The sequence below is a fragment of the Neoarius graeffei genome, chromosome 10, assembly GCF_027579695.1.
Source record: "Neoarius graeffei isolate fNeoGra1 chromosome 10, fNeoGra1.pri, whole genome shotgun sequence".
In the NCBI taxonomy this organism is placed as follows: Eukaryota; Metazoa; Chordata; class Actinopteri; order Siluriformes; family Ariidae; genus Neoarius; species Neoarius graeffei.
In genome coordinates, this window is record NC_083578.1 from 79,387,371 (window position 1) to 79,415,055 (window position 27,685).

At 42.1% G+C, this 27,685-nt stretch overlaps 1 protein-coding gene across 3 annotated transcripts in view; it reads right to left on the reverse strand.

The window, feature by feature from the left end:
* Window positions 1-27,685, reverse strand: part of brpf3b (bromodomain and PHD finger containing, 3b) — a 55,332-nt gene that overhangs the window by 17,007 nt on the left and 10,640 nt on the right. For 2 of the 3 annotated variants that reach the window (XM_060932374.1, XM_060932373.1), the window contains exons 3-8: window positions 13,962-14,118; window positions 13,590-13,742; window positions 8,961-9,089; window positions 8,453-8,765; window positions 1,916-2,194; window positions 1,059-1,613 (exon numbers count right to left, since the gene is read on the reverse strand). In XM_060932374.1, coding sequence (XP_060788357.1) covers window positions 1,059-1,613; window positions 1,916-2,194; window positions 8,453-8,765; window positions 8,961-9,089; window positions 13,590-13,742; window positions 13,962-14,118 — 1,586 coding nt within the window. The remainder of the gene's footprint in view (window positions 1-1,058; window positions 1,614-1,915; window positions 2,195-8,452; window positions 8,766-8,960; window positions 9,090-13,589; window positions 13,743-13,961; window positions 14,119-27,685) is intronic. The other variant, XM_060932375.1, reaches the window with a different exon arrangement.

Below are 27,685 nucleotides of genomic sequence, written 5' to 3' on the forward strand. Positions count from 1 at the left end.
AATTAGTGATGGATTGAATTTTTTTTTTTTAATTGAGGAAACATTTATTAACATTTGGAATGAGTCTCCAGTGTCAGCACTTCAGAAGAGTCGAATAGTTATGGGACATGCAGATATTGGGAAATAATAAACCATCAGGCTCCTAAGTGGTTAACAGCAGGCTCCTTAGTGGTTTAGTCCCTACAATGTAAAATGAACACAGTCAAATTATATATATATATATATATATATATATATATATATATATATATATATATATATATATAAAATGAGTGATTCCACGCTTATGGGTCACAAAACATGTAATCTTTAATGAATGATATGTTAAAAGATAACTAATTTTCTGAGATGTAATAAAAACATATTTATATGCCAAAGTCAGAACGTAACAGAAGTGTTGTGAACATATATATTCTCAATTTTAACAATGTAGAATTACTTTTTGAAACAGGAAGGTGATGTTTTAGCAAATATAATTAATAAACATGTGTAGTAGAATAAACATACACATTCTTTCAATAAGATTAACATGGTATAGAGCTAGATTGTAATTAATTTGTAACAGACGCGAGATGGACAATCGTAACAGAAGTAATGTAACAGACATCATTTTGGAACTCATAGGCTTGACTTTGGCATATAAATATGTTTTTATTACATCTCAGAAAATTAAACTTATCTTTTAACATATTCATTAAAGATTACAGGTTTTGTGACCTGATGGTAAAAAAAGAAATGGTTTTAGGTGAATTTTTAAAAATAAGTTCATGTCCCCATTTCAGTACCCATAAGCGTGGAATCACTCATATATATATATATATATATATATATATATATATATATATATATATATATATATATACACGGCTATGTTTCAAAGAGCCGTTTTTAAGGCTGCTGTATCTTTTTTTTTTAAGCTTTGAAAGGTAATAAGAAAACAACCACCACATTTCTTCCCTTAATCAGCAGAACAGTGATACAATTATAAGGTTTAAAGCCTTGTTCTACAATTACTCATTCCTGAACAAATTAGTCATTACAGAAGCGAGCGGTTATACCGGTTTCTATCGAGCGAGGTGGGGTCTTCTCCCGTTGCTCCTCAGGACTAGCACTGCGGCTGCGAGCTCTCTGATTGGCCGGGGTGAGAATGGGTGGAACCACTGCCTCTGTGGTTAGAGGGCTAGTTGTGGTAGCTGGTGGAGCAGGATGCTGTGGTGTTCTGCTCTCGCCGTTCTGCAGCGGACTGTCTTTGTCACGATGCAGCTTGGCGCCATTTTTTGCTTTTCGGAACAAGATGGAGGTGCGGCGGCCCACTCCTCCTGAAACGGGCCGTGTAGGGGATTCGGTGTTTGAGACGCCATTGAGCAGCTTCCCCTCGCTGGGCGACAATACAGGCGGGGTCTCTCGCACCCTTGAGTTTTGAGTGGCCGCGTCGACATCGGAGTCTGCGTCTGGACTCTCAGTGCTTGGTTTGAGGGGTTCAGGAGGGGACATGGTTTTAGGATCAGTCATTGGCCGGAGAGTAGGGGGGTCCAGTGGGGTCTCTCCAGGAGGAGGGGATAAGGCCAGACCGGAGGGCTCCAGGGTGGGAGGGGGCGTGGATTTACAATCATCTAGAAATGAAAAGAGGAATTAGATTAGTTAATGGGTGGATACAAGATGATATCCAGTGCAATCCTTATGAAGCTTCTGTGCTTGCAGAAATACTTAATACCGTTCAAAATGTATTAAAGAGGAGTCCGGAAAAAAAAAAAAAAAAAACACACCCTGTAACAATCTTAACAAAAAGGCACAAAAGAAACTACATTTTTATGTATTGTACATTTTAACAACACCTAACACATACTGTATGCCTGGGCTTGTGCTGGTTTACAAAAAAAAGACATTATCTAATTTTTAAACCCTTTGATGTAACCTTTGTCTGAGGATGAAGAAAGGTTGTTCTCAGTGTCCATGTCTTTGTCCTCGTCATCTTCGTCATCGTCCTGCTCGTCCTCTTTGGCGTCTCCGTTAGAGAGGTGGGAGTTACGGCGGTAGCGGACGTTGTTGATCTCTTTGCGTAGCAGCCGAATGCGACGTGTGCGGGCTCCGCTTGAGCGCATCGACGTCACCACGTCCAGCTTATCCAGCAGCTCCTTCAGCTGGTCCTCCACAGTCATGTGCAGCCGGTTCTCTGGGTCTAGCAGAGTGTCCACTGCACAATATACACAGTATATTGATGACTATGTGAGGAAAAGAAAATGCTCAACTAGCTTTCCTTGGCAAAATCTGTGCCCGACGTACAGAAACATCGAAATACAATTTGGATATCGGCACTGAGACAAAGAAAACCTGTGGAAATCAATAAGAGATCATTATGCAGCTTGGCGTGGGAGGTGGAACGCTGAATAAACGAGTCAGGGGCCTATATATCTAGATTGACAAAATATTTAAATAATATTGGCTGGCGTTGAGTGGTATTATCACATATTCAGCTAGCGTGATACTGAACGAGTCGAAGATGAGTAGCTGAATGGAATACAGTGGTGCTTGAAAGTTTGTGAACCCTTTAGAATTTTCTATATTTCTGCATAAATATGACTTAAAACATCATCAGATTTTCACACAAGTCCTAAAAGTAGGTCAAAAGAACCCAGTTAAACAAACAAGACAAAAAATATTATACTTGGTCATTTATTTAATGAAGAAAACAATCCAATATTACATATCTGTGAGTGGCAAAAGTATGTGAACCTTTGCATTCAGTATCTGGTGTGACCCCCTTGTGCAGCAATAACTGCAACTAAATGTTTCCGGTAACTGTTGATCAATCCTGCACACCGGCTTGGAGGAATTTTAGCCCATTCCTCCGTACAGAACAGCTTCAACTCTGGGATGTTGGTGGGTTTCCTCACATGAACTGATCGCTTCAGGTCCTTCCACAACATTTCCATTGGATTAAGGTCAGGACTTTGACTTGGCCATTCCAAAACATTAACTTTATTCTCCTTTAACCATTCTTTGGTAGAATGACTTGTGTGCTTAGGGTCGTTGTCTTGCTGCATGACGCACCTTCTCTTGAGATTCAGTTCATGGACAGATGTCCTGACATTTTCCTTTAGAATTCACTGGTATAAATCAGAATTCATTGTTCCATCAATGAAGGCAAGCCGTCCTGGCCCAGATGCAGCAAAACAGGCCCAAACCATGATACTATCACCACCATGTTTCACAAATGGGATAAGGTTCTTATGCTGGAATGCAGTGCTTTCCTTTCTCCAAACATAACGCTTCTCATTTAAACCAAAAAGTTCTATTTTGGTCTCATCCGTCCACAAAACATTTTTCCAATAGCCTTCTGGCTTGTCCACGTAATCTTTAGCAAACTGCAGATGAGCAGCAATGTTCTTTTTGGAGAGCAGTGGCTTTCTCCTTGCAACCCTGCCATGCACACCATTGCTGTTCAGTGTTCTGCTGATGGTGGACTCATGAACATTAACATTAGCCAATGTGAGAGAGGCCTTCAGTTGCTTAGAAGTTACCCTGGGGTCCTTTGTGACCTCGCCGACTGTTATACGCTTTGTTCTTGGAGTGATCTTTGTTGGCTGACCACTCCTGGGGAGGGTAACAATGGTCTTGAATTTCTTCCATTTGTACACAATCTGTCTGACTGTGGATTGGTGGAGTCCAAACTCTTTAGAGATGGTGTTGTAACCTTTTCCAGCTTGATGAGCATCAACAACGCTTTTTCTGAGGTCCTCAGAAATCTCCTTTGTTCATGCCATGATACGTTTCCACAAACATGTGTTGTGAAGATCAGACTTTGATAGATCCCTGTTCTTTAAATAAAACAGGGTGCCCACTCACACCTGATTGTCATCCCATTGATTGAAAACACCTGACTCTAATTTCACCTTCAAATTAACTGCTAATCCTAGAGGTTCACATACTTTTGCCACTCACAGATCTGTAATATTGGATGATTTTCCTCAATAAATAAATGACCAAGTATAATATTTATGTCTCATTTGTTTAACTGGATTCTCTTTATCTACTTTTAAGACTTGTGTGAAAATCTGACAATGCTTTAGGTCATATTTATGCAGAAATATAGAGAATTCTAAAGGGTTCACAAACTTTCAAGCACCACTGTATATCTGATGGACCACGACAAAAAGCCAGCCAATTATAATAATAATAATAATAATACATAGGGCCAAATTACTCAATTCTGATTGGTCAGTCAAGGAGGGCTTTTTTTCCTTAACACGGGGCCGTATTTCTGAAATGCTATTGGCTAGTTCGTTGCCTGGTTACGGTCACAAAAATTAGTAAATTGTATCAACAAAATGGCTGACTCGGCAATGCCGCGTTTCACTATATTTGAAGAAGAAATGATAAACCAATTGAAAGCTGCAAGCGAAAATGAAAATACCAAAAAAAGTACGAATTTTTGGCTTTCCGTGTTTAAGAAACGGGCCGCAGAAAGACAAATAAAGGACTCTCTAGTGGCATATGAATGCTGCGAGTTAGACAAGGTGCTATCGCAGTTTTTTTGTGTCATGATGAGAGACGCTTTAGAAACTGATTCAAACGTGCAAGACAGTCTTGCGCCCTGATTGGTTCAGAAAACGTGAATGACAAAATGTTGTGAACGCGAATGGCTTCCGAAGTATGAATTTGGCCCTATACATTATAAATAAGTAATCGTATGGTTCCTCGTAAAAGTAAGGAATCAATTTCACTCGTGATTTCAAAAGTTTAATCACTCGTGAAATTAATCCTTAATTTTACTCGGCCCCATACGATTACCTATACTTATTGTAAAGGTACAATAATTAAATAAATATTGGCTGGCGTTGAGTGGTATATCAGATATATATTCCATTCAGCTACTCATCCACTACGTTCACACTGCAGGCTGAAGTGACTCAAATCCGATTTTTTCGCCCATATGTGACCTGTAGGGCGGCACGGTGGTGTAGTGGTTAGCGCTGTCGCCTCACAGCAAGAAGGTCCTGGGTTCGAGCCCCGGGGCCGGCGAGGGCCTTTCTGTGTGGAGTTTGCATGTTCTCCCCGTGTCCGCGTGGGTTTCCTCCGGGTGCTCCGGTTTCCCCCACAGTCCAAAGACATGCAGGTTAGGTTAACTGGTGACTCTAAATTGACCGTAGGTGCGAATGTGAGTGTGAATGGTTGTCTGTGTCTATGTGTCAGCCCTGTGATGACCTGGCGACTTGTCCAGGGTGTACCCCGCCTTTCGCCCGTAGTCAGCTGGGATAGGCTCCAGCTTGCCTGCGACCCTGTAGAAGGATAAAGCGGCTAGAGATAATGAGATGAGATGAGATGTGACCTGTATCCGATCTTTTATTGACAATATGAATGACACACATCCGATTTTTTCAAATCCGACCCAGGCCGTTTGGATATGTGGTCCTAATTCCGATTCCTATCTGCTCTTTTCATATGCGACTTCAGTCTGAACCGCCAGGTCGCATTCATCCGACTTACACGTCATCAACAAGCCACAAACGTCACTATTCTGCGCTGAAGTAGGCGGCGGGTCTCTCAAAAAAAGTTACAACAACATGGCGCATGACATCAATGCGACTCCGCACCCACACGTTCCTTTGAATGGAGGTTGCAGTCACTACCCCGCAGAACGCCTGAGCCAAAACCCTTGCCCTCTTCCTTCTCAACCTCCTCCTTAACATCAGGCTATTGTGCATGTTCTGGCTCCGTCGCAACAACAACTGCATCATCGCCAGGTACTCCATGCTGGCTACTGTCATACACAGGAAACTTTAGGTTACTTCCGTAAACACTGGCCATGCTCACTGTGTGTGACGTCGTCGTATCCTGCAATGCGCATGTGGAACACTTTTAGGTCGCTTTTCGTTCATACTGAGGATCACATACAAGTCGCATATATTTGTTAATGTGAACGACCTCACAAAAAAATCGGATTTCACAAAAAAATCGGAATTGAGCATTAAGCCTTGCAGTGTGAACGTAGTGATCTTCACCTTGTTCAATATCATGCTAACTGAATGGAATATATATCTGATATAACCACAAAAAAAGCCATTATTATTATTATTCTACACACACACACACATTCCTTTCGAGTGTTCAACGTGTCTTTCTCTTTCAAAATTCTCCTAAAATCTTCCGTATTTAACGAAGCAAACCTGGCAGCCATGTCTGTTTACAAATTGTCCCAGTCGCTCGCTAGTGTGGAAATTTTATGTCTCTGACGTGTGACGTCATGTTGTCTTGACAACCATGCGATACCGTAAACCATATTCAACGCTCGTTCTCTAGTGGGTAGAGTGACGTAATACACGTAGGATAAGTGATATGCTAACAATATTGCATGCTATCAAACCAAATGAATCAAACCCGCTAGAAGGGAATAGAACACATGTTTTTGTTCCACTGAAAAAGTGTCCTGTATGTATAATAACTCTAGATATTGGACTGCATCACTCCTTGCCATTGCTGATTATGTTCCTATAATTAAAAAAAAAAACAACAAAAAACAAACAACAAACAAACCCAACACACTTTAGTTTGAATGTTTATATCTAATAAAAAAAAAAAGTAATATCTGACAACGTAATAGGATAATACTAAGATTGAAATTAGTTAAAAAGTTGGAAAAAAACCCCCCTCTTTTTACGATTTATAACTTTTACAATTTGAGTACTCATCTCTGTCTTGATTAATATGTTTTCATAATTTTTAATACATGTAAACACGAATATACATATGCTTTTATTGTTATAATTTATTATTTGTTCATATTTTTATTGTTAGAGCATTGAGGCTCTGAAATGCTTTGAAATAAATTTATTATTATTCATTCTTAAGAGGTTTGAAGAGTTCTATTTGAAGAAATTAGTGGGGTAAGTCAAAAAGATACCCTTGCATTTTTTGGTGACATGGTCTCGTCCTGATTTCTGAGCATTTTTTTTGAAGGAAATTATTACTTGCTGTTATTTCCAACACTGATATTTTGACTATGCAGCATAAATCAAAGCCTGAATCAGGAACCACACTCAGCTAGAAGTCGTCGTCTTCAATCTCGTATGTGAGATACTCTGAGGTTGTAAAAACTTCAGTAACTTCAAAGTTTTTTTTTTTTTAAAGATATTTTTTGGGCTTTTTTCACCTTTATTGGATAGGACTAGGGCTGTAACGATACACCCAACTCACGATTCGATTCGTATCGCGATTTTCGACCCACGATTCGATACACCCACGATTTTTTTAAAATGTATTTTTAAAGTAGTAAATTTGACTTATTAACATTTACTTACATTAACTATTTAATAACAAATAATTCAGACCACTGCAGAGAATGAGTAATATGTATGCAAAAATGAACAAATGTATATCCAAAGATTGTTTTATTTCTCAAAATAATACTGTTGAGCCGGAAGCTCTGTTTTTTTCGGTTCTGAAAAAGTCATTTTTCCAAATCGTGTAAATCCGTTAAGATTTTTTTTTGGGGGGTGGCTCTCTCACTGTCTCACTCTCATAGGGCCAATGATTTTCTGTGATCGCGGAAAACAGATGGAAATTACAGAATTTTTATGGTGAAACATTGCTCGCGTGTCAAAATGTAACTGCCGCAGAAGGCTTCCGCCCAAGCAGACATGCCTTCAGTGTTGCCAGATATTGCTAACGTTTTCCACCCCAACATATGTTCAAAACCAGCCAAAAAGCACCTAAACCTGCCCAATCTGGCAACACTGCATGCCTTTCCGGTCAAGTGATTGTGATTGGCTTGTGGCACACCTAGCCAGCCAATGAGCTGCTTGTTTACAGATTCGCTCCCCACGTCGCAACCAGAATGGCGACCGCTTAAAAGAAATGAATGCTCTGCCAGTGGCGAGTGTGGACGTTGCGTGACTCGCAGAAGATTGTTGCAGGTCGGCGAAAAAACGACTTACTAATAGATATAAAAAATAAAAGTAATTTAAGTAAGTTTAAAATGTAATTTAAATAAAAAGTATTCATAAATTGAAGTTTGGAAGCACCTCTGTTTTTGGGCTGAGGAGAAGTTTGAAAGGGTGTACCGCGATTCTGACTTCTTGTATCGTGACACAAATCGTGGCTCTGCGTATCGCGATTTCGATACGTATATTGTTATAGCCCTAGATAGGACAGTGTAGAGACAGGAAATGAGCGGGAGAGAGAGACAGGGAGGGATCGGGAAATGACCTCGGGTCGGAATCCAACCCTGGTCCCCGGATTTATGGTATGGCGCCTTATCCACCTGAGCCATGACGCCCCCAGTAACTTCAAAGTTAAACCAAACGAATCGTTCAGTACTCATTCATTACAGTGTATATACCGTGTTACATTACATGCCATTAACTGTTACTATTCAAGAGAATACATGAAAACAGTGAACCGATATACACAGATCTAACATGACGGATAGATTTTGCGACCCCCTGCCACTCACCATCCTCCAGGGTGCATCGGTAGTAGTCGTTTTTGTGTGGCGACTCTGCAAGGTGCATGCCCGTGTGAAAATCCAGCCCTGTGTTGTGAGCCTGCCTCTGTGCGTGGCGCAGGATCGCACCCCCTAACTCCCGCAGACGCACCGCCGCTTTGTAAAACACAGTGTCCTTAGCGTTATAGAGCAGGCAATTGGAGATTATGAGGTTGAAGTCAACCTCCAGGTCAGAAAGTGTGCGGTACTGGTGAGCCTCCAGCTTGGACCTCATGGTGGAGAAGTCCATAGGCTGAGACACAAACTCCAGGTAATCTGGTACCTGGAAAGATGCACAGAGAATCCCATTATAGGCAGAAATCAGAGACAGAGATCACTGTACACATAACATGATGTACTTATGACCACGTAGCAGAGGCATAAAAAAAAAAAAATTACACCTTCAAAATAAGTAGTTTACGCCTATATCAGGTGATCATGACTTTTACTCTCAGAGCTGATAATACTCGCTCTGTACCTCTTTAAGGTTGACTGGCTGTGCAAAGATACGTGCTACATCTTTCTCCTGAAGCTGGTCCAGGGTGGAGCGCTGCAGCATGAGAGCAGGAGTCAGCTGCATCTCCATCACAGCCTGATGCACCTTCACCTGGACGACACACAGTGGGACTCAATTAAGTCCAACATTCCTCTCTCGACGCCCAACGGACACCAAAATCACAGAATAATGAACTGTTAAATCCATCAATAGCACAGCAAGCGCACCAGACACACGGGAAGGGCAGAAAGTATGAAAAGAAACAATCAGTCGCTTCATTTTGAAACCGTGTGCAGCATTTATCTGAATCCACGGTGAAATGGATACATGCTCAGCTCTTTATCTGACTGAACAACGGAAACAATGAAATAACTGCATGCCTTGATAGCTCAGAAGGCAAGGCACAGCACATTTTTTTTTTTTTTAAATAGCTAAACCACATGATGATTTCCTGAAAACGCCTGGTTAGATGATGTTGATGAAGATCGCTGTGAACAGCTGCCAAGCAAATCTCACAGGTACACAGGGAACTCTGGAAACAGAAGTGTGTAATTGCTAATACAGTGAGATGATGTTTGTTTAGCATTTTTCGAAGGAGTCTCCAGTGTTGGCACTGTTCAGTCACTGGACAGCACAATTGGCATTAAAGGACATGGGACATGAAACATAAATGCACGCTATATCAGTTTCTTTCCATTAAAAATATGAAATAATTGCATCAACAAATACAAAATCATCTATTAAATTCAGCAAAATCGTTATATTCGTAATGATTATATGGCATTTCTGCTCGAGCTCCGATATGCATATTTTACAACCGGAAGAGCCGCTGTCACGTGATCATACGTCACAAAAACTTTCGGGTACAGCACAAGCGGGTAGATGAATATGGAGAAGTGTGAATCGTGATGATGACGAATGCGACAAAATAGTTTTTGTGTCTTGGATGACAAGAAAATTGTTTCGTTTTTAGAGTGTTTAACGTACATTGAACATCATGGTGTATTGCAACCTCCCAGTCAGTCAGACGCGCTGTCACTCCTGTTAGCAATGTAGCTAGGCTCAGCATGGCCAATAGTATTTTTTGGGGCTGTAGTTAGATGCGACCAAACTCTTCCACGTTTTTCCTGTTTACATAGGTTTATATGACCAGTGATATGAAACAAAGTTCAGTTACACAAATTGAAACGTGGCGATTTTCTATGCTATGGAAAGTCTGCACTATAATGACAGGCGTACTAACACCTTCTGCGCGCTTCGGCAGCGCACTGATACCTTCACTCGGAGTTGTACCATTTTTTTTTTTTTTTTTTTAGACAGGGCGGACGGACCAGGGCATTCGCCCGCCTGGCCGTGCCCGACGAGGAGCGCTCTCGGCCGGCTTGGGAGGCAGACAGACGGCAGCCCCTCCTGGAAGTGTGGTTTTACCATGGGCCTCATGCGGTAAGGATTAGTATTATAATTTTAGGTGTATCAATTATTAATTATAATTCTGACTCGTTTCGCCAGTTTGAATGTTTTCATCTCGGACTCTGGAAGCATTGTATCTCAATCAATCTCGAAAAATATCAGCAAAAAAAAAAAAAACTAGCTTGCAACGGACTTTAGCTAGATCTATGATGAACTTTCAATGTATGATACAAAAATAATACTTCTTTCAACAGATCATTAGCCTTTGAGCAGAATTGTTTTTAACTTACCAGGAAGTGTTATCGAGCCGACCGCTTTCAGTTTCATGGGGATTGAATGAACTCTCACTCTCAGAATCATCTGACCCGTCAGAGTAAAGACAAGATCCATGTTCATGTGAATTTCCAGCTATCGGTTCGAATTGATAGGGTCTAACTTCACATCTCTGTGAAACATCGGGAATGTCACTGTCGATGGTGTCCATTTCGGTAACCTGTTTACATTAGATACCCAAGCGCTGGCTCCTTGAAAAGTTTTTGTGACGTCACGGGTCACGTGACCGCTTAGCTAATTAACGAATCATTGTTTTACGCTGATGTATAAAAAACTTGAATAATGTGATGATTTTCACATTTTTGACGCCCTGCAGTGATTTAGATGGCATTTCTTATGTCCTTTATACATAATTATGCCCAGAAAAAAATCCATGTCCCATGTCCTTTAAACCCAACAATGAAAGTATGATGTGCCATTCTTTAATGAAGAAAAAAAATGTAATTAGTGGCAAATGGCTATAAACTCTGAAAGAGTGCTCTGAGAGCACAAGATCCCCCGCTAGCAACTATACCATAACTCTGGTAAAATGTGACTGAACTGAACGAAATTGGAATGTGTGTATTACCGACAGAACAAAGAATCCTGTCAAGTTTCGTGAAATTCCTCCAAAAATTGTGAGAGGAGTTGATTTCAGAAGGTGAGCACCCTTCCTGGGACCGACAGATGGACATCGCCATGACATAATCCCCCTTCAGGCCTTTCGGCCAGCGGGGGATAAAAATTGTGAGGGAAGCTGATTTCAAACAGCAAGCACACCTTGATGAAATTGCCAAAGTTTGTTAATAATCAAGGCCATAACTCTGGTAAAATTTGCCCAAATTAAACAAAATTTCAATATGCATATAACTGTCATATAAGGGTGTTTTCACACTTGGTCCCTTTCAGCCATCTAACCGAACTCAGATCGATGACTCAGCATTTTTTGAGCATATGTGAACACTCCAACCGTACCCAGACCCCTTTAAAGCGAACCGAACTGAGACCACCTCAGGAGGTGGTCTCAGTACGGTTCGCTAAAAATCAACGGTACGGTTCGCCTAATCTGCGCATTGTGAACAAAAAGCGCACCGGGTTCACTTCGCCTTTTTCACTGTAGTTTAACCTTCTTTGTTTGCCATAGCTGGTCACGTGACTGTAGCAGGAAAACTCAACTTCCTTTTGGAACTTACCACAGCCGCTTTACAGTTCTCTGAACTTACTGACTGACGAGTCGGCCACAATAATATAACTCTCTCTCTCTCTCTCTCTCTCTCATATATATATATATATATATATATATATATATATATATATATATATATATATATATATATATAAAAATTATATAAAATAAATTTATTTTCCTTAATCTGCACTATTTTGATCAAAGAATACAGCAGGGCAAGCATGGCAGCAGACATTTTGATTCAAGAGAAAATTACCCAGAATTCCGTGCACTGGGGGTCTAAGGGCTCTAGAGGACCTGGTGTGAACAGAAAGAGGACTGAGGCCCCATCAAAGCTTAACTGGACCAGAAAGAGAACCCAGTGCTCTTTGTAATAAATTCACAGTGTGAACACAAAAAGAACCGAGTTCTTTTTCTGTTGGTCCACTTTTAGGTCCACTTAAAGAGGACTGAGTCTGGTTCCTTTAAAGGGGACCAGGTGTGAAAACACCCCAACAAAGCCTTTTGCCAAGTTTGGTGAAATTCCTCCACAAACTGTGAGAGGAGTTGGTTTCAGAAGAACGTACACCCTCATGAAATTGTCAAAGTACAAGTTATTTAATCAAGAGTCAAAACTCTGGTCAAATTTTCACAAACGAAATTAAATCGCAATATGCGTATTACCGTCATATAACAAGGCCTTTTATCAACCTTTGAGAAATTCGACCAAAAATTATGACAGGAGTTGATGTCAGAAGGAAAACACACCTTCATGAAATTGTGAAAGTACTAGGTTGTTAATCAAGGGTCACAACTCTGGTAAAATGTGACCAAACTGAACAAAATAAACAATATGCGTGCTACCGACATATAACAAGGCCTTTTGCCAAGGTTGGTGAAAATTCATCCACAAATTGTGAGAGGGGTTGATTTCAGAAGGAAAACACACTCATGAAATTGTCAAATTATAATTGTTAATCAAGGGCTGTAACTCTGGTAAAATGTGACTAAATTTCACGAAATTACAATATGCGCATTACCGACATATAACAAAGAATCCTGCCAAGTTTCGTGAAATTCCTCCAAAAATTGTGAGAGGAGTTGATTTCAGAAGGTGAGCGCCCTTCCCGGGACGGACAGACGGACGGACGGGCAGACATCGCCACAACATAATCCCCCTTTGGGCCTTTCAGTCAGCGGGGGATAAAAAACAGAAAGTACAAGGTTGTTAACCAAAGGCCACAACTCTGGTAAAATGCGACCGAATTGAACAAAATGCGTACTATCGACATATTACAAGGCCTTTTGCCAAGTTTTGTGAAATTCCTCCAAAAAATTGTGAGCGGAGTCGATTTCAAAAGGAAAACACACTTTGACAATTTCATGAGAGTAAATTTGTTAATCAAGGGCTGTAACTCCAGTAAAATGTGACCCAACTGAATGAAATTACAATGTGTGTATTACCAACATATAACAAAGAACCCTGACAAGTTTCATGAAATTCCTCCAAAAATTGCAAGAGGAGCTGATTTCAGAAGGTGAGCACCCTTCCCAGGACGGACAGATATCGCCACGACATAATCCTCCTTTCGGCCAGCGGGGGTTAATTAAAAACTACCAGCAGTGAAAAAAATAATTAAAAAAACAAACAAACAAACAAACAAACAAAACCTTTTTTCCCCCTTTCTCTTTTTTTTTTTTGGAGTAAAACTTGACAGTACCTGCTCCCTCTTTAGTTTCTCCCTCTTCCGGATGAGCTCCACCAGCAGTCGCGCTCTCTCCAAATCATGACGCAACTTCTGCCAGTATTTGAGCTCTTCTCGCACAGCGCTGACCTTTTCGTCTGGTTCAGACTGTGCACGCACACACACACACTATGAGATTGGCCAAGACATAGAAGACACATTATGAATCTTCATAACAGAAAGTGTGACGCTATTCTTGGCACAGTAACTGAAGGTTATCCAACCAACACTCCTTGAATTTCTTGTCTGTAGTCGGCTGAGAAAAGCCCATCGAACCAAATAACTAACTAGTTCCAACACGGAGAACACAAATAACCATTTTGGAGAAACACTGCAGAAAAGACACACCTGATCGGCGCTCCTCTGGGCCTGCAGATGCGAGTGTAACCGCCGGATGAGAGGCACTCCGTTACGTGACTGACGCTTCAGTAACCAGTAATTGTGCAACCGCTGCATAAAATAATTCTTCTTTTGAATAATAATACCTTTAAAAACTTTGTTTAACCTGTGGAAGACAACAATACACAAATAAATCAAAGTACAAAAGTACTACTTCGGAGATAATGCAGATACAGAGAAAAGACAACAGAAAATGAGCAAGTGGCTGATTCTCGTTAGTAGGTGTTTGTTGTACCTGACATAGAAGCAATATATAAACAGTACTGGGCAACATGATAAAAATATCATAGCACATTTGAACATCTCTCATCTCATCTCATTATCTGTAGCTGCTTTATCCTGTTCTACAGGGTTGCAGGCAAGTTGGAGCCTATCCCAGCTGACTACGGGCGAAAGGCGGGGTACACCCTGGACAAGTCGCCAGGTCATCACAGGGCTGACACTTATGCCGCTTTTCCACTGCAAACGCGGCTGAGTCGGGCTGAGCCGTGCCGTGCTGAGTCGGGCTGAGCGGGGCTGTTGAAGTTGCATTTCGACTACAACCGCGCTGAACCGTGCTGGCTGCAAGTGGGTGGACACATTGGGTGGAGTTAGCGAAAGTGGGTGGACGTCACGTGATGTCGTTAGGCGGCGCAAACAGTGACATCAGTGATCTTTTAAGCGGTACTCTCACGACCTGGATAGTAAACAATAAACATGGAGGACATGGAGTCGTTAGTGTTGCTGATCTTGGTGCTGTGGCTTGTTGTCACCGACAACGCCAGCAGATACTGGCAAGAGCGTATAGATGAGGCGAGGCGCATAAGGCTTCAGAAATTCTCGTAATTCGTAATTCTTCTTCTTCCGGGTTTGCGGTGTTTACAGATCCCAGCATGCTCGCGGGGCGTGTGTGGGCATGTGAGGACACTCCTCCTCACCAATCAGTGCACAGGGGAGTGTCTGCTCACGCCCCCAGCCTCACTCGGCTCGCTTTGGCTCGCTTCAGCCTCACTCCAAAACGGTGCGAGTTTTAGGGGCTAAGCAGGGCTGAAGCGAGCCGAGTCGTGCTGTTCTTTGGTAGTCAAAACGCGAGCCGTGTCGGGCTGAAGTGAGCTGAAAAAGGGTAGTGGAAAAGGGCCTATAGACACAGACAACCATTCACACTCACATTCACACCTACGGTCAATTTAGAGTCACCAGTTAACCTAACCTGCATGTTTTTGGACTGTGGGGGAAACCGGAGCACCCGGAGGAAACCCACGCGGACACGGGGACAGGGCTCGAAATTAACTTTTTTTCTTTGTGTCCCCCAGTGGTCCCGAATTCTGTGTTGTATTGTCCCGAATGGAAGCAATAGTGTCCCCATTTTTTTCCTCTCTGAAATAACCAGTGGTTAATATTATCATATGAAGTTACTATTATATTTGTATCTATGCAATTTTGAACCCTTTATATCATTTTTACAATAAGTCACAAGACACAAGCGACACATGTCCTATACATCATCTACTTCAAAATTACAGTTATTGCATTTTCAGTTTATTAAACTTTGGCGATCTCATTGTATGAATAGATACCCGTTTATTTAAAGGGGCCAACGAGCTCATTCAGAAAATGTTTCAACTCCCTACATCTGCAGTACACTTTAGTTGAAAATAAGACCCCTTTTATGTTCATTTCATCTACTTACACCTTGAATATCTGTTGGCACTTATAAGGCCAACTTATCATTTTCACCATTACCGTTATCCATTACCGTTATCCATTTTTATGAACTTTCCGTTATCCATTTTATGAACTTTCGCTGCCGAAACATGGGTGCAAATGTCAGTAACATCAGCATAGTGCCAGGTCCGAGCCTAGTTGTGCTGCTGACTGACTAAACTTTCTGAACTAGAAAGACACCAAGAAAACTCACTTATTCTGTTGAACGGTATCTTCCGTCAATATCATCCACATCATTCCTGTTGTGTTTTATAACGTGTCTAACAGTGTTCATTAAGTTCATTCAGTTGCTAGCGTTGCCTGCAGACCAGGCGATGACACTTTGGATCCTGAAGGTCCCGGAGACGTTATGTCTGGGCTTTCAGTTTCTTCCCCGCGGTCGGTCCGCTTCAACCACTTAAGCATTTTTGTTCTGGCAAGAGTCGGCGCAGCGTGTGCGGTAGCAATTCCATTCCAAGTCCATATAATGCGGACTCCGGACGAAGATTCTAGAACAGAATGCGCTGCTCTGTAGTCTATGGATGCAGGTGCATCGAAAGTGTAGCTACTATGTATTTTTCGCTGTTAACGTTTTAAAATTAAAATTGACAAATTAGGTGAATGTCTACACGTGTTACGGCTTTGTAAATAATATTAATGTAGAACTTTTTTTCTAGATCTATTTTTTTCCATTGTCCCGGGATTGTCCCAGATATGATAATTTTGTGTCCCGATGACATTTTTTATGGTCCCCGGGACACCGTTAGTTTCGAGCGCTGCACGAGGAGAACATGCAAACTCCGCACAGAAAGGCCCTCGCCAGCCACGGGGCTCGAACCCGGACCTTCTTGCTGTGAGGCGACAGCGCTAACCACTACACCACCGTGCCGCCCCCACATTTGAACATTCCTGCAATATTTCGTACAATATTTTGTATGCTAATGGATTGTCAGAAAAACAGCAATGCATAAAAATGTGTTGAGTGAGACACCTAAAGATAAACACAGAAAAGTTGGTAATATCTGGTTTAAAAAAAAAAAAATTAAACATCCAGTCAAAAATTCATCAGTGAAGATAATAATAATAAAACAACTTTATTAGGTCACAGCGAAATTCCACCAAGAGCAGTGGGCAGCTATGCTACAGCACCCAGGGAACAGTCGTGGGTTAGGTGTCTTGCTCAAGGGCACTTCAGCCATGATGCAGAGGGAAGGAAAGTGCTGTTCATTCACTCAACTCCCTTCCCTTCACATTTTTCCTGCTGGTCCCGGGAATCAAACCAGCAACCCTTTGGGCCCCAGCGGTCTCAAAGTTTAGTGGAATAAAAGGGTACGAGGCAGAGAATAGGAGGGTACAATTAAAAAGGCTGAAGCCCTTCACCATGAACCATAGGCGAGAAAAATGGAAAACTGGGTTTATCTGAGACAGTTTCAAGGCTTTTGGGGAGGAATTTCCAATTTACTGCAGGCTTTCGTCTAAACGGGGGAACAGGGGCGCTGCGCCCTCTTACTCTCGGCGTGCGCCCTCTTACCGACTCCGTGAAAACATCCCAGCAACACTACGTGACAATGTGTCTGATCATCAAATACGTTATAATTGCTCCAAAAATATTCCAATCATAGTAGATACACCGCCAGACGGTGCAAAAACAATCCGAATTGGCGTTTTCCAGACTGAGGCGCCATGTTGTTTAGGTGTTTACTTGTCGCGGCTGCTCTCGCAAGATTTGACATGGGTTGCATACAAGGTCAGCTGACTTGTAGAGCGAGATTTCTCGAGACTGAATGACCTTTCACCCACCGGCGCGGGAGCTTTTGACAGAAGTAGTTCGCGAGTTGTTTTTGTTGACACTTGGGCATTTAAAGATGTCATCCCGCGGCACGAAACGGAAGAAAGCCAAAGACTGTCCGGGGCAGAAGAAGATTACTTCTTTCTTTTTCAATGTTGACAGACAATTTGTTACAATTTCCCTCTCAGATAGCCTCAGAATGTCCCATTGGAGCATTTTTCAAAGGCTTTGCACGGCACGGGGCGGGAAGACAACCGGCACCCCCCCGCTTCGCTCCCTCGCCATGGTGAGCACCCTCGTACTAAATTTTTCTAGAAAAAACCCTGTACTTTAAACAACAAAACAGGGTCTGTTCCTGTTCGAGTTATTGAACAGACCGGGGCTCAGTCCAGTTTTCCTGAGGCTTGTATTTTTTTTAATGGTGATTGGCATACGAGAAATATTATTAATCACCCACACACATTCACAGGTTATGACATCTTTATTACTGATTTTTGCACTGCTCTTTTTAAATTTGTCATTCATTTCAGTTTCTGACTTTTATTATCATCATCATCAACAGCTACATGTTTCAGGAAACTGAGGCACGTGTCTATTGACTTAATGTCACTAGTAAAATTAATAAAATATCATTTCTCATTCACATCTCTCTCATTTAAGATCATAAAGACACATTCTAAGCTACATTATTATATTACAACATTCAAAATCCCAGATGACATCCAAGTCAGTTGTTTTCTATTAGTCTCTTACGCTTTTTGAGGGTGAAAATCCCTGGGGGCTTTCGCCCAGAAACGGAGCTCCCTTTCGGTCGCTTGCTGGCTAACAGCGCTTTTAGTTTAGCAGGGTTTTTTTTTGACCAACCCCTGTATTACTGACGCTGCCTGATGTGCTCGGGGACAGTAAAGGCCAATTTATGCTGACAACGCAGTCCTTGCAGATGGTGTCTGCGTAGCCCCCCCACCTTCGCAGACGCTCTGCGCGCACCTCCCAAAAATTGTGACCACTGCAGAAGCCTCGCAGACAGCGTCGCAGACAAGAGGGCTCCGATTGGTCCACTCTACATCCGCTGTACACGCACTTCCGCTTCCCTACTTTCCCGGTTTGGTTTGTTTTCACGACCGGCATTTTTAAAAACACGAGCGAAGATGGAGCAGCACGAAGAGCGGTTGATCGAGGAAGTGAGGAAGTACGTACATCTATACGACTCCAGTTCTAGTCATTATAAGTAACCGGAGGATAAACACTCTACTAACCACACCCACCAACTACTCCTAGCGATTTCGCGACTTCGTGCCCCCTTGCGTTGTGGCGGTGAATAACATCGCGCACGCCTATTACTCCCCGCTCAACGATAAATTACAACTGTCTGCGAAAAGCTATCTGCGAAAGCCTTGTCGCAAGAGCATGCAGAGGCCCTTAGGGCTCGGAGTGTGTCTCCCCCATGGCTGTTTCGGCACTTAAATCATTTTCAGTGCTTGAAGAAGCTTGCAAAAAAAAAAAAAAACGCCAGTTTAGACTGCACCACTGTTTGGTTCACACAGAGATGATTACAGCTCCACACCAGGCCGATTAAGATGCACTGTGATTGGTCAAAAGCTTGGTGGTCATTGTGTAGTCGATTTTTATTGGTCACAAGCACGCGCTCATTGTCTACACTCCGGCTTCCTGAAGTCTCTTCACTGGGGTTGGATTTCAGCAAACGGAGGGATTCCTATAAAAGATGACTCATGATAATGATGACACACTTTCGTCACCGTGACGACTGCTAGTAATTTTCTCATCACTGATGGATTATGTTCATCTGTGACCAGCGCCAGCAGGAACCCTGGCCATTATTTAGTTGAACGAAACTTAGTTTCACGTCACGTGCTGCTCAGTTTTGTACAGATATATAAACAAATTTTTTTTTTTTTTTACTCCGTGAATAATAAGACGGCGGCAAATCCTACTACAGACGGCGATTTGCCGCCGCTGACCGGCTACTTTTGAGACCTCTGGGGCCCGAGGCTGATTCTCTAACCTTCAGGCCATGGCTGCCCCATAACGGAGTCTTATTACGCAGTCTATTAAAGGAGAACTGAAGGCAAATTTTTTATAATTAAAATTCTATTTCTCTCATTTTATTAAATATCGGAATGCATTTTTGATCGCTATTTTGTCGCTGCTGTAGCAAGTTGAGTGTTTGAATGTGTAATATATCAGTCCATATGTCAAAGCGATGGCTGTAAACGAGATTAGTTGAGACCTGTGCGAGACATCGCAGGACGGAAGTAAAACGTACAGCGGAAATCAAAGTGACAGACATCTGCCAACGATGTCAAAAGACACGCGCGCCCTCTTTCGAATGCTGATGTAATCAAGCCGGAAGTTTTGTTTGTTTTGATAGCAATCAGGAAAGTTTGAAAAAAGTAGGCAGTAATCGTCATTTAAACTCGTTTTTGTGCAATATTTCGTTTGGAAAACAGTTTTCAAAATGGCGGCACTGACACCTGGCTGACACTTCACGTTTCGAAGTCTCGCACAAGTCTCGTGAAGATCGCGCGGATAAGCGACGCCTACCGTGGACCGAATGAACTACATTCGACACGGCTAAAAACCGAATAGGACGATAAGTAGAATATTTAATTGCAATTAGTTGCCAATACGAGTCTCAAGTTTCCATCAATGAAGAGTTACATCATCAATGAAACTGACTTCATGTTAAAACTGTTAATGTTATAGTCATGTTGTCTGTTGTTGCCCAAATGAGGATGGGTTCCCTTTTGAGTCTGGTTCCTCTCGAGGTTTCTTCCTCATGTCGTCGGAGGGAGTTTTTCCTTGCCACCGTCGCGCTCATCGGGGATGGATTAGGGATAAAATGAGCTCATGTTTTAAGTCGTTCAAATTCTGTAAAGCTGCTTTGCGACAGTGTTTATTGTTAAAAGCGCTGTACAAATAAACTTGACGAGTCACGATTTAAGGTTACTAAAACCGAAAACGTAACTGAATAACACTTAAGACATAAAGCAAGTTTAACAAATGACTTCAGTTCCCCTTTAAAGTATTATTCTATTCACATTCACTGGATACGAGCAATCGTGTGCTCTGATTGGCTACTCTACTACTAGGCCATCAGCTCATGTACCATGAGTAGAGAAAACAAAATGGCGGCGCGTGTTGCTGAACCAACAGAGGACAAAATAAAAACTACCTGAAAACAACCCCCCTCCCCAAAAAATATATGTAAACACAGCACAGCAACAAAATATGGAATGAAAGTATTTGATGGCAAGAACAGCTTTCTTTTATTTTTCAAGAATTATTACAACAAATTATTTTCACAAATTGCTCGTCATTTCACCAGTTTGTTTAGGTTCATCTTTAAGCATTAAACTTTGTGGGATTTTTTTTTTTTTTAGACTGGTTCAAGAGCTCAAAGAAGTTTGAAAATTACAGAACTGAAATGTCCAAGGAAGAATTAAATAAATGTCTCAAGTTACTCTATACCTCGGCACTTTCTACAAAAGAAAACACCACTAAAAAGTCGATTCGTGGAGCCATCGATAGGTTTTTAAGAAGTCCGCCTGAGAGGAAATGATTTTTTTATAAAAAAAAGTTTTAAATTTATTGAATTTGCAAAAAAATAAAAATGCTCGGGGGCGGCACGGTGGTGTAGTGGTTAACGCTGTCGCCTCACAGCAAGAAGGTCCGGGTTCGAGCCCTGTGGCCGGCGAGGGCCTTTCTGTGCGGAGTTTGCATGTTCTCCCCGTGTCCGCGTGGGTTTCCTCTGGTTTCCCCCACAGTCCAAAGACATGCAGGTTAGGTTAACTGGTGACTCTAAATTGAGCGTAGGTGTGAATGTGAGTGTGAATGGTTGTCTGTGTCTATGTGTCAGCCCTGTGATGACCTGGCGACTTGTCCAGGGTGTACCCCGCCTTTCGCCCGTAGTCAGCTGGGATAGGCTCCCGCTTGCCTGCGACCCTGTAGAAGGATAAAGCAGCTACAGATAATGAGATGAGATGAGATAAAAATGCTCCATTTCTCAAAATCCGGTGAACGTGGCTATAACTAGAGACCTGTGCAGGTCTGAGCTCAGCCTTTTACAGTATGTCGACGCTAGAATTCGAACTGATGCTGCAAAATCTATTCCTTTCCTGGACAGCGCTCAAGCCCACTCAGCCACGGAGGATTACATTGCGAGCTGAGGTTATGTAACGTGGCACTTACATAGTCAGTACGCAGTGGTGCCACACAGTGACTGTGGAATCGCTACCTGAGGCTGGCACGCCAATGAACATCTCACATTCTTAAAGACACTCGAACTCAGTTAAACATACACATACAGACAGGTGCCTCAACAGGATTCAGCCAAAGGCTGAGCCAATGAAACCGTTACTCCACTCGATCTCTTTGCACGTGGCTTAGAGCCGACTCGGCGCATCATGCCTCCAGGGGCAAAGACAGGGTCTTAATTTGGGCACCATGGCAAGCGTAGCGAGCCTAAATTTTTTTTTTTTTAAACTATTTTCGCGTGTAGCATGCTGAAAATTTTTGACGTATCATTTTTAGTAATTTTTTTAACCAATTATAAACATATCGAGCAATAAAAATATTAGAAATTACATAATGTGCAAGTATAAAGTAGTGCTGTATCTAAAAAGTCAAAAGTTTTCTCCAACATTCTGAATAAATAAAAAAAAAAGGATAAAAATAGTTCATGAATTTTTTATATGCATGAAAAATGGGAAACAATATGTAATATCAATCTATTTGCACAAGAGTATGGGCAGCAGAGAACTTTAAAATCTCAAACAGTGAAACAATAATGATCTAGAACAGACCTGGGCATTTTACGGCCCGCGGGCCGCATCCGGCCCTTTGGTTCATTCTGACCGGCCCGCGTAAGGTTAATTAGAAGTTACAAAATAAACGTATTTTCTAATTTTACCTCATGACTGAATGTGCAGTGCTTTTATTTTGAAGTTGTGTTCAACAAAAACGCAATTGCGCGACATGAACATGACATGAAATCCGACGAAACCTAATCCCGCAATAACTACTTCCGTAATTTGTCCAGACCAACCACAAACTTGTACGTCATCCTTCAAACGGTCCAGCCAATCACATAGTGTGACGTCACCAGCAGGCGCCGGAGCCGATCTCCGGCGAAAAGCACCAAATGAGGTGATTAAACTACAAATGTGGGCATCATTATTATAATGCATCTTGCTTGATATTTGGAGTAGAAAGACAATATTGTGATGTCTTTATTGTGTTTTGGGGTGAATGTGACTGAAAAAAAAAAAGGTACAAACGTTCACATTTTGTTAACCATTGTTTTGGAAAATTTGATTGAATACCGTATTTTCTGGACTATAGAGCGCACCTGTATATAAGCCGCATCCGCTCTATTTTTTTAAAAAAATTAAAAAAAAAAAGATATACAAGCCGGCGGCACGGTGGTGTAGTGGTTAGCGCTGTCGCCTCACAGCAAGAAGGTCCTGGGTTCGAGCCCCGGGGCCGGCGAGGGTCTTTCTGTGCGGAGTTTGCATGTTCTCCCCGTGTCCGCGTGGGTTTCCTCCGGGTGCTCCGGTTTCCCCCACAGTCCAAAGACATGCAGGTTAGGTTAACTGGTGACTCTAAATTGACCGTACCGTAGGTGTGAATGTGAGTGTGAATGGTTGTCTGTGTCTATGTGTCAGCCCTGTGATGACCTGGCGACTTGTCCAGGGTGTACCCCGCCTTTCGCCCGTAGTCAGCTGGGATAGGCTCCAGCTTGCCTGCGACCCTGTAGAAGGATAAAGCGGCTAGAGATAATGAGATGAGATGAGATATACAAGCCGCACCGGGCTATAAGCCGCAGATATCTATGTTGAAAAATTAGATATTTACTGCATGTACAGAACGATTTTGTACTGTAAATGTACATGTATGTACCTGAACAGATTCTTTCCGAACAGTGCCTTTTAACACGGCAGCAACTTTGCTGATTAAAACGGAACAGAACCAAGAGAAAATAACCGGTATTTATTTACCTTCATTTCTCCTGTTTGAAACCACAAGTCACTTTAATCATCTTCGCTGGATTTGAAAATAATTACCAGTTAGTAATTTGTCGTGCGTGTTCTATCTGCTAAAGATCTGCTAATTCTTCTTTGCATTGATTTTTCGTCTATCTTATTTTTGATTCTACTTCCGGTTAGAGCGCCCCTAGCGGTGGAAGAAAAATCCACAGAATAGCCGCACCTTTGTATAAGCCGCATGGTTCAAAACCTAGGAAAAAAGTAGCGGCTTATAGTCCAGAAAATACGGTAAATGACATTTTTTTGTAAGGTAACCTCGTTTTTTCCATACTCTTACCAGTCTTAGCAGCTTGTAAAAACAATGTTATTTATTGCTTTATATAAAGAAATACAATTAATATTATGCAGAATTTAGTTCAGCCTTTTGGTCCGGCCCTCCACACAATTTTCTGTTTCTCATGTGGCCCCATGGAAAAAATAATTGCCCACCCCTGATCTAGAACAATCAAACTATCAAAAATATGACATATGTATCTGTCTAAATTAAGCTATTGATACATATCGAAAAAGCTAGACTACGTCAATTCAACAATATATCAGTTAAAATAAAACAAGATATCAATATACAATATAACCACATAAAACAATTTGTAGTATGTCTTTACATATATTAATAATAGGTCCAGTAGTATAATTAGTATAACAGTCATTCAACAACACAATTAAAGTTATTACTCTTAGAATCATCACAGACCGACAGCCACGTGTTATCATGAATCGTTGAGAATTTCACAACATAAACAAAGGAAGTCTATTTTATGATATTCAGACGTCAGAGACTCAGACACGGTTTATGGTAATCGCTAGACGCATTTCATGTTCACTTCATGTTATGAAGCGACTGAACAACAAATTGAAATATATATATATATATATATATATATATATATATATATATATATATATATATATATATATATATATATGCATGCCAAAAAAAAGACATTTAAAGGGGAACAGAGGGCAATATATAGAGTAAATATAACAATAAAACACACACTGATGAACCTTATTCAAGACTTACAAAAGTTTTTTGTTCTAAGGTTGGAAAGTTAGTGTTTTGAAAGTAGCTCGAGCAAACTATTTCCGCAGTTTGAACAGCCCGCCGTGATATTAATTTTATCCAATCAGAATGCACGTTCATTTTCTCTGCGTAACGCTCATGACGTATGTATGTGCCCAGTTGTGTTGGCTCATTGAGGTTGGGAATTGCACGTGTGAAATACCTGTTTCTGCCTCTTGCGACGATTTCGCAAGTCCACGGGTGGCGCCTATCTCATTGCAGCAAATAAATTCTGCTGGACTCGTGAGCAACTCCACGTTACATTTTCCGCACGAGCGCTACGCCGTGTCACCTGCACGCAGACGCTCTGCCCCACGCTCGCCATGCCCATGGTCAGCATCAGTCTCATCCTCGCCGTCATCCGAGCTTTCTTCTCTTATTTCATCACCGGAGTCGAGAGTACCTCTCCTAGGTTCAAACTGGTACCCTTCTAAGCCATAGCCTGCTTGCAGTGTGTCTTGCGGGATCTCTTCGTATGATTCGACAGAGCTGTCGCTTTCACTTGATGCGCCCGACGCCATGATGACATGCTTCTCTCCTAGTGCAGTGGGTAGCGCTGACGGCACGGTCTTTTAAAAATGGCGACTCTTGTGCCGTTTAGCGTACTGACTATTATATTTACAATTACCAAGATATTTCGTTGTTTTCTAGTATATAAATTTGACAGAATACTTAAGAATACGTTACTTTGTCACATCAGCAACTGTATATATTATATTTGGTACCCCTTTAACAATAATTTAAAAATATTTTGGGCTCTCCACCCTTACGAAACAGGATTTTTTCTTCTAAATTTGGGCGATTTTCGTATGTTCTATTTTGGGCCTTTTGACAAGCCCGTAATTTGGGCGCCGTTATACAGTATGTAATTGGGGCTGTATTTGCCCTTGGCCTCGTCGGCTATCAGCTCACGTACAACTGGATTTTGTGGAATAATTAGGGGTGTTCACACGGCACATATATTTGCATCGATGCTGCACCGATGTATTTTGTTGCGGTATATCTTACACCGGTGTAAATTTTGTGGAGCGTTCACACGTCACAAACCTGCTTACTAGAGAGAAGCGTGTTAGCACCGGTGCAGCCCCACTGGCGTTCACACAGCAGTTTTTGCGACCGTGCTATACGATAGTAATAATGCGGAAATTAAATGTACTTCCTTTTCCTGGTTGTCATGGCATCACCAAGCGCCGGGAAAACATGGATGAAGACACCAGCGTTGCCAGATACTGCTGACGTTTTCCAGCCCAAAATATGTTCAAATCCGCCAAAATGCACTTAAAACCGCCCAATCTGGCAACACTGGAAGACACGCAGTTCTGTTGCTGTTGATATTCGCCATTTTGGAAGCGCAAAATACCAGGATGCAAATTATGCAATGCCCGTATGTAATCAACTCTCCTCACGCGTAGCGAGTCTACCCCTGTAGCGTTCAGACGTCCCATTTTATATCGGTGCTGCCCCGCAAACTAGCATTTACTCCGGAGTAAATTTCTTAAACCGCCTCCTGAGCAGGGTTAGATTTGCACCGGTTTAAGCAGCTTTCAGGGGCTACACCGGTATAACTTTGTACCGTGTGAACACTCTACCGGGGCAGCCCCGGTGCTACACCGGAGTAAAAGCTGCCGTGTGAACACCCCTATTGTTAGTCTCTTCACCCACTTCTGTTTTCCTTTTTGCCCACAAGCTTCAAAATCTTCAAAATATAATCAGTGGACAGAAAAATATTTAAACAATCCAGCCTTTAAAGGGTTTTGTTAATGCTAAGTAAACCAGGTAATCTTGCCTGCTTGCTGATGGGCTACTGTGGTTGGTTATCTGCCCCATCACTCAGGAATATACGCAGTTCTTGGCCATGTTTACTGACAAAACTTCTGGGCCCTGTACTACGAACGGAGGTTAACCTACCCAGAAGTAACCCAGGGTTCCCCCGCTAAACCGGGGTTGACAAAACCTGGTTATCTTGTTTGGGGTTAGACGGTACTACGACGCCAGTCATGAAGTTGATTTGTTGAACCTGGTTTAACCTAATCAGGGTTAATGCGCGTTCACATTAAAGGGGAGGTTATCAGCGCAAATCACCACTGTTCACAATGGCACGGTCGCCGTACTTCACGGAGGAAGAATGCGCTGTCATAATGCAAAGCTACGAGGAGTTCAAAACAACATTAAGAGCAAAATCTAACAGTGGCAGCCAATAAGGAGCGGCAAGCATGTTGGCAACGAATTGCCGATCGGGTAAATGCGTAAGTACATTCTCCCTTCTACATGCTCCAGAACAGAAGTATAGGATGAGAGAAAGCTTCATGATCAATCACAAGTCACAGAAAATGGTCCTTCGACGTGGCCCCAGTCATATATAGCTTGTTTAATGTCCGAAAAATCCTGAATAAAATTTGGTATGGTAAATTCATGGAGTAGCCTACTTAAGCTGATATGTGCACAGAGTCACATGAATTAGGATGACTGACTGTTCAGTCCCTTTGACTTATGCTACGTTCACACTGCAAGGCTTAATGCTCAATTCCGATTTTTTTGTGAAATCCGATTTTTTTGTGAGGTCGTTCACATTAACAAATATATGCGACTTGTATGTGATCCTCAGTATGAACGAAAAGCGACCTAAAAGTGTTCCGCATGCGCGTTGCAGGATACGACGACGTCACACGCAGTGAGCATGGCCAGTGTTTACGGAAGTAAAACCGCCCGGTTGCGGTATGACCCATCCAATCTAGCTTGAATAGCTGCATCCCCCCAAATGGAAATCAGCTCCCTAACCTCTGCGTCCTTCCATTGAGAAGATTCAGAACCTTCACAGCCCGAAGCGTCCCTCGCATTGATGTCATGCGCAGGGGCGCAGATACGTTTTTTTGAACTGGGGGGGACAAAGCTGCCAGCAAACCAACCCCAACCCCGATATGCCTGTCAAACTTGTTGTGGGTTACCATAGCAACCAAGCTCGAGCTCGAAACCTGTGCAGTCTGCGCAGCTCAACCAACCGAATATCAGTCTTTGTTTTGTTTTATGTGAGTTGTTGCAACTATGTATACACTGCTGTGCACCTCAATAAACC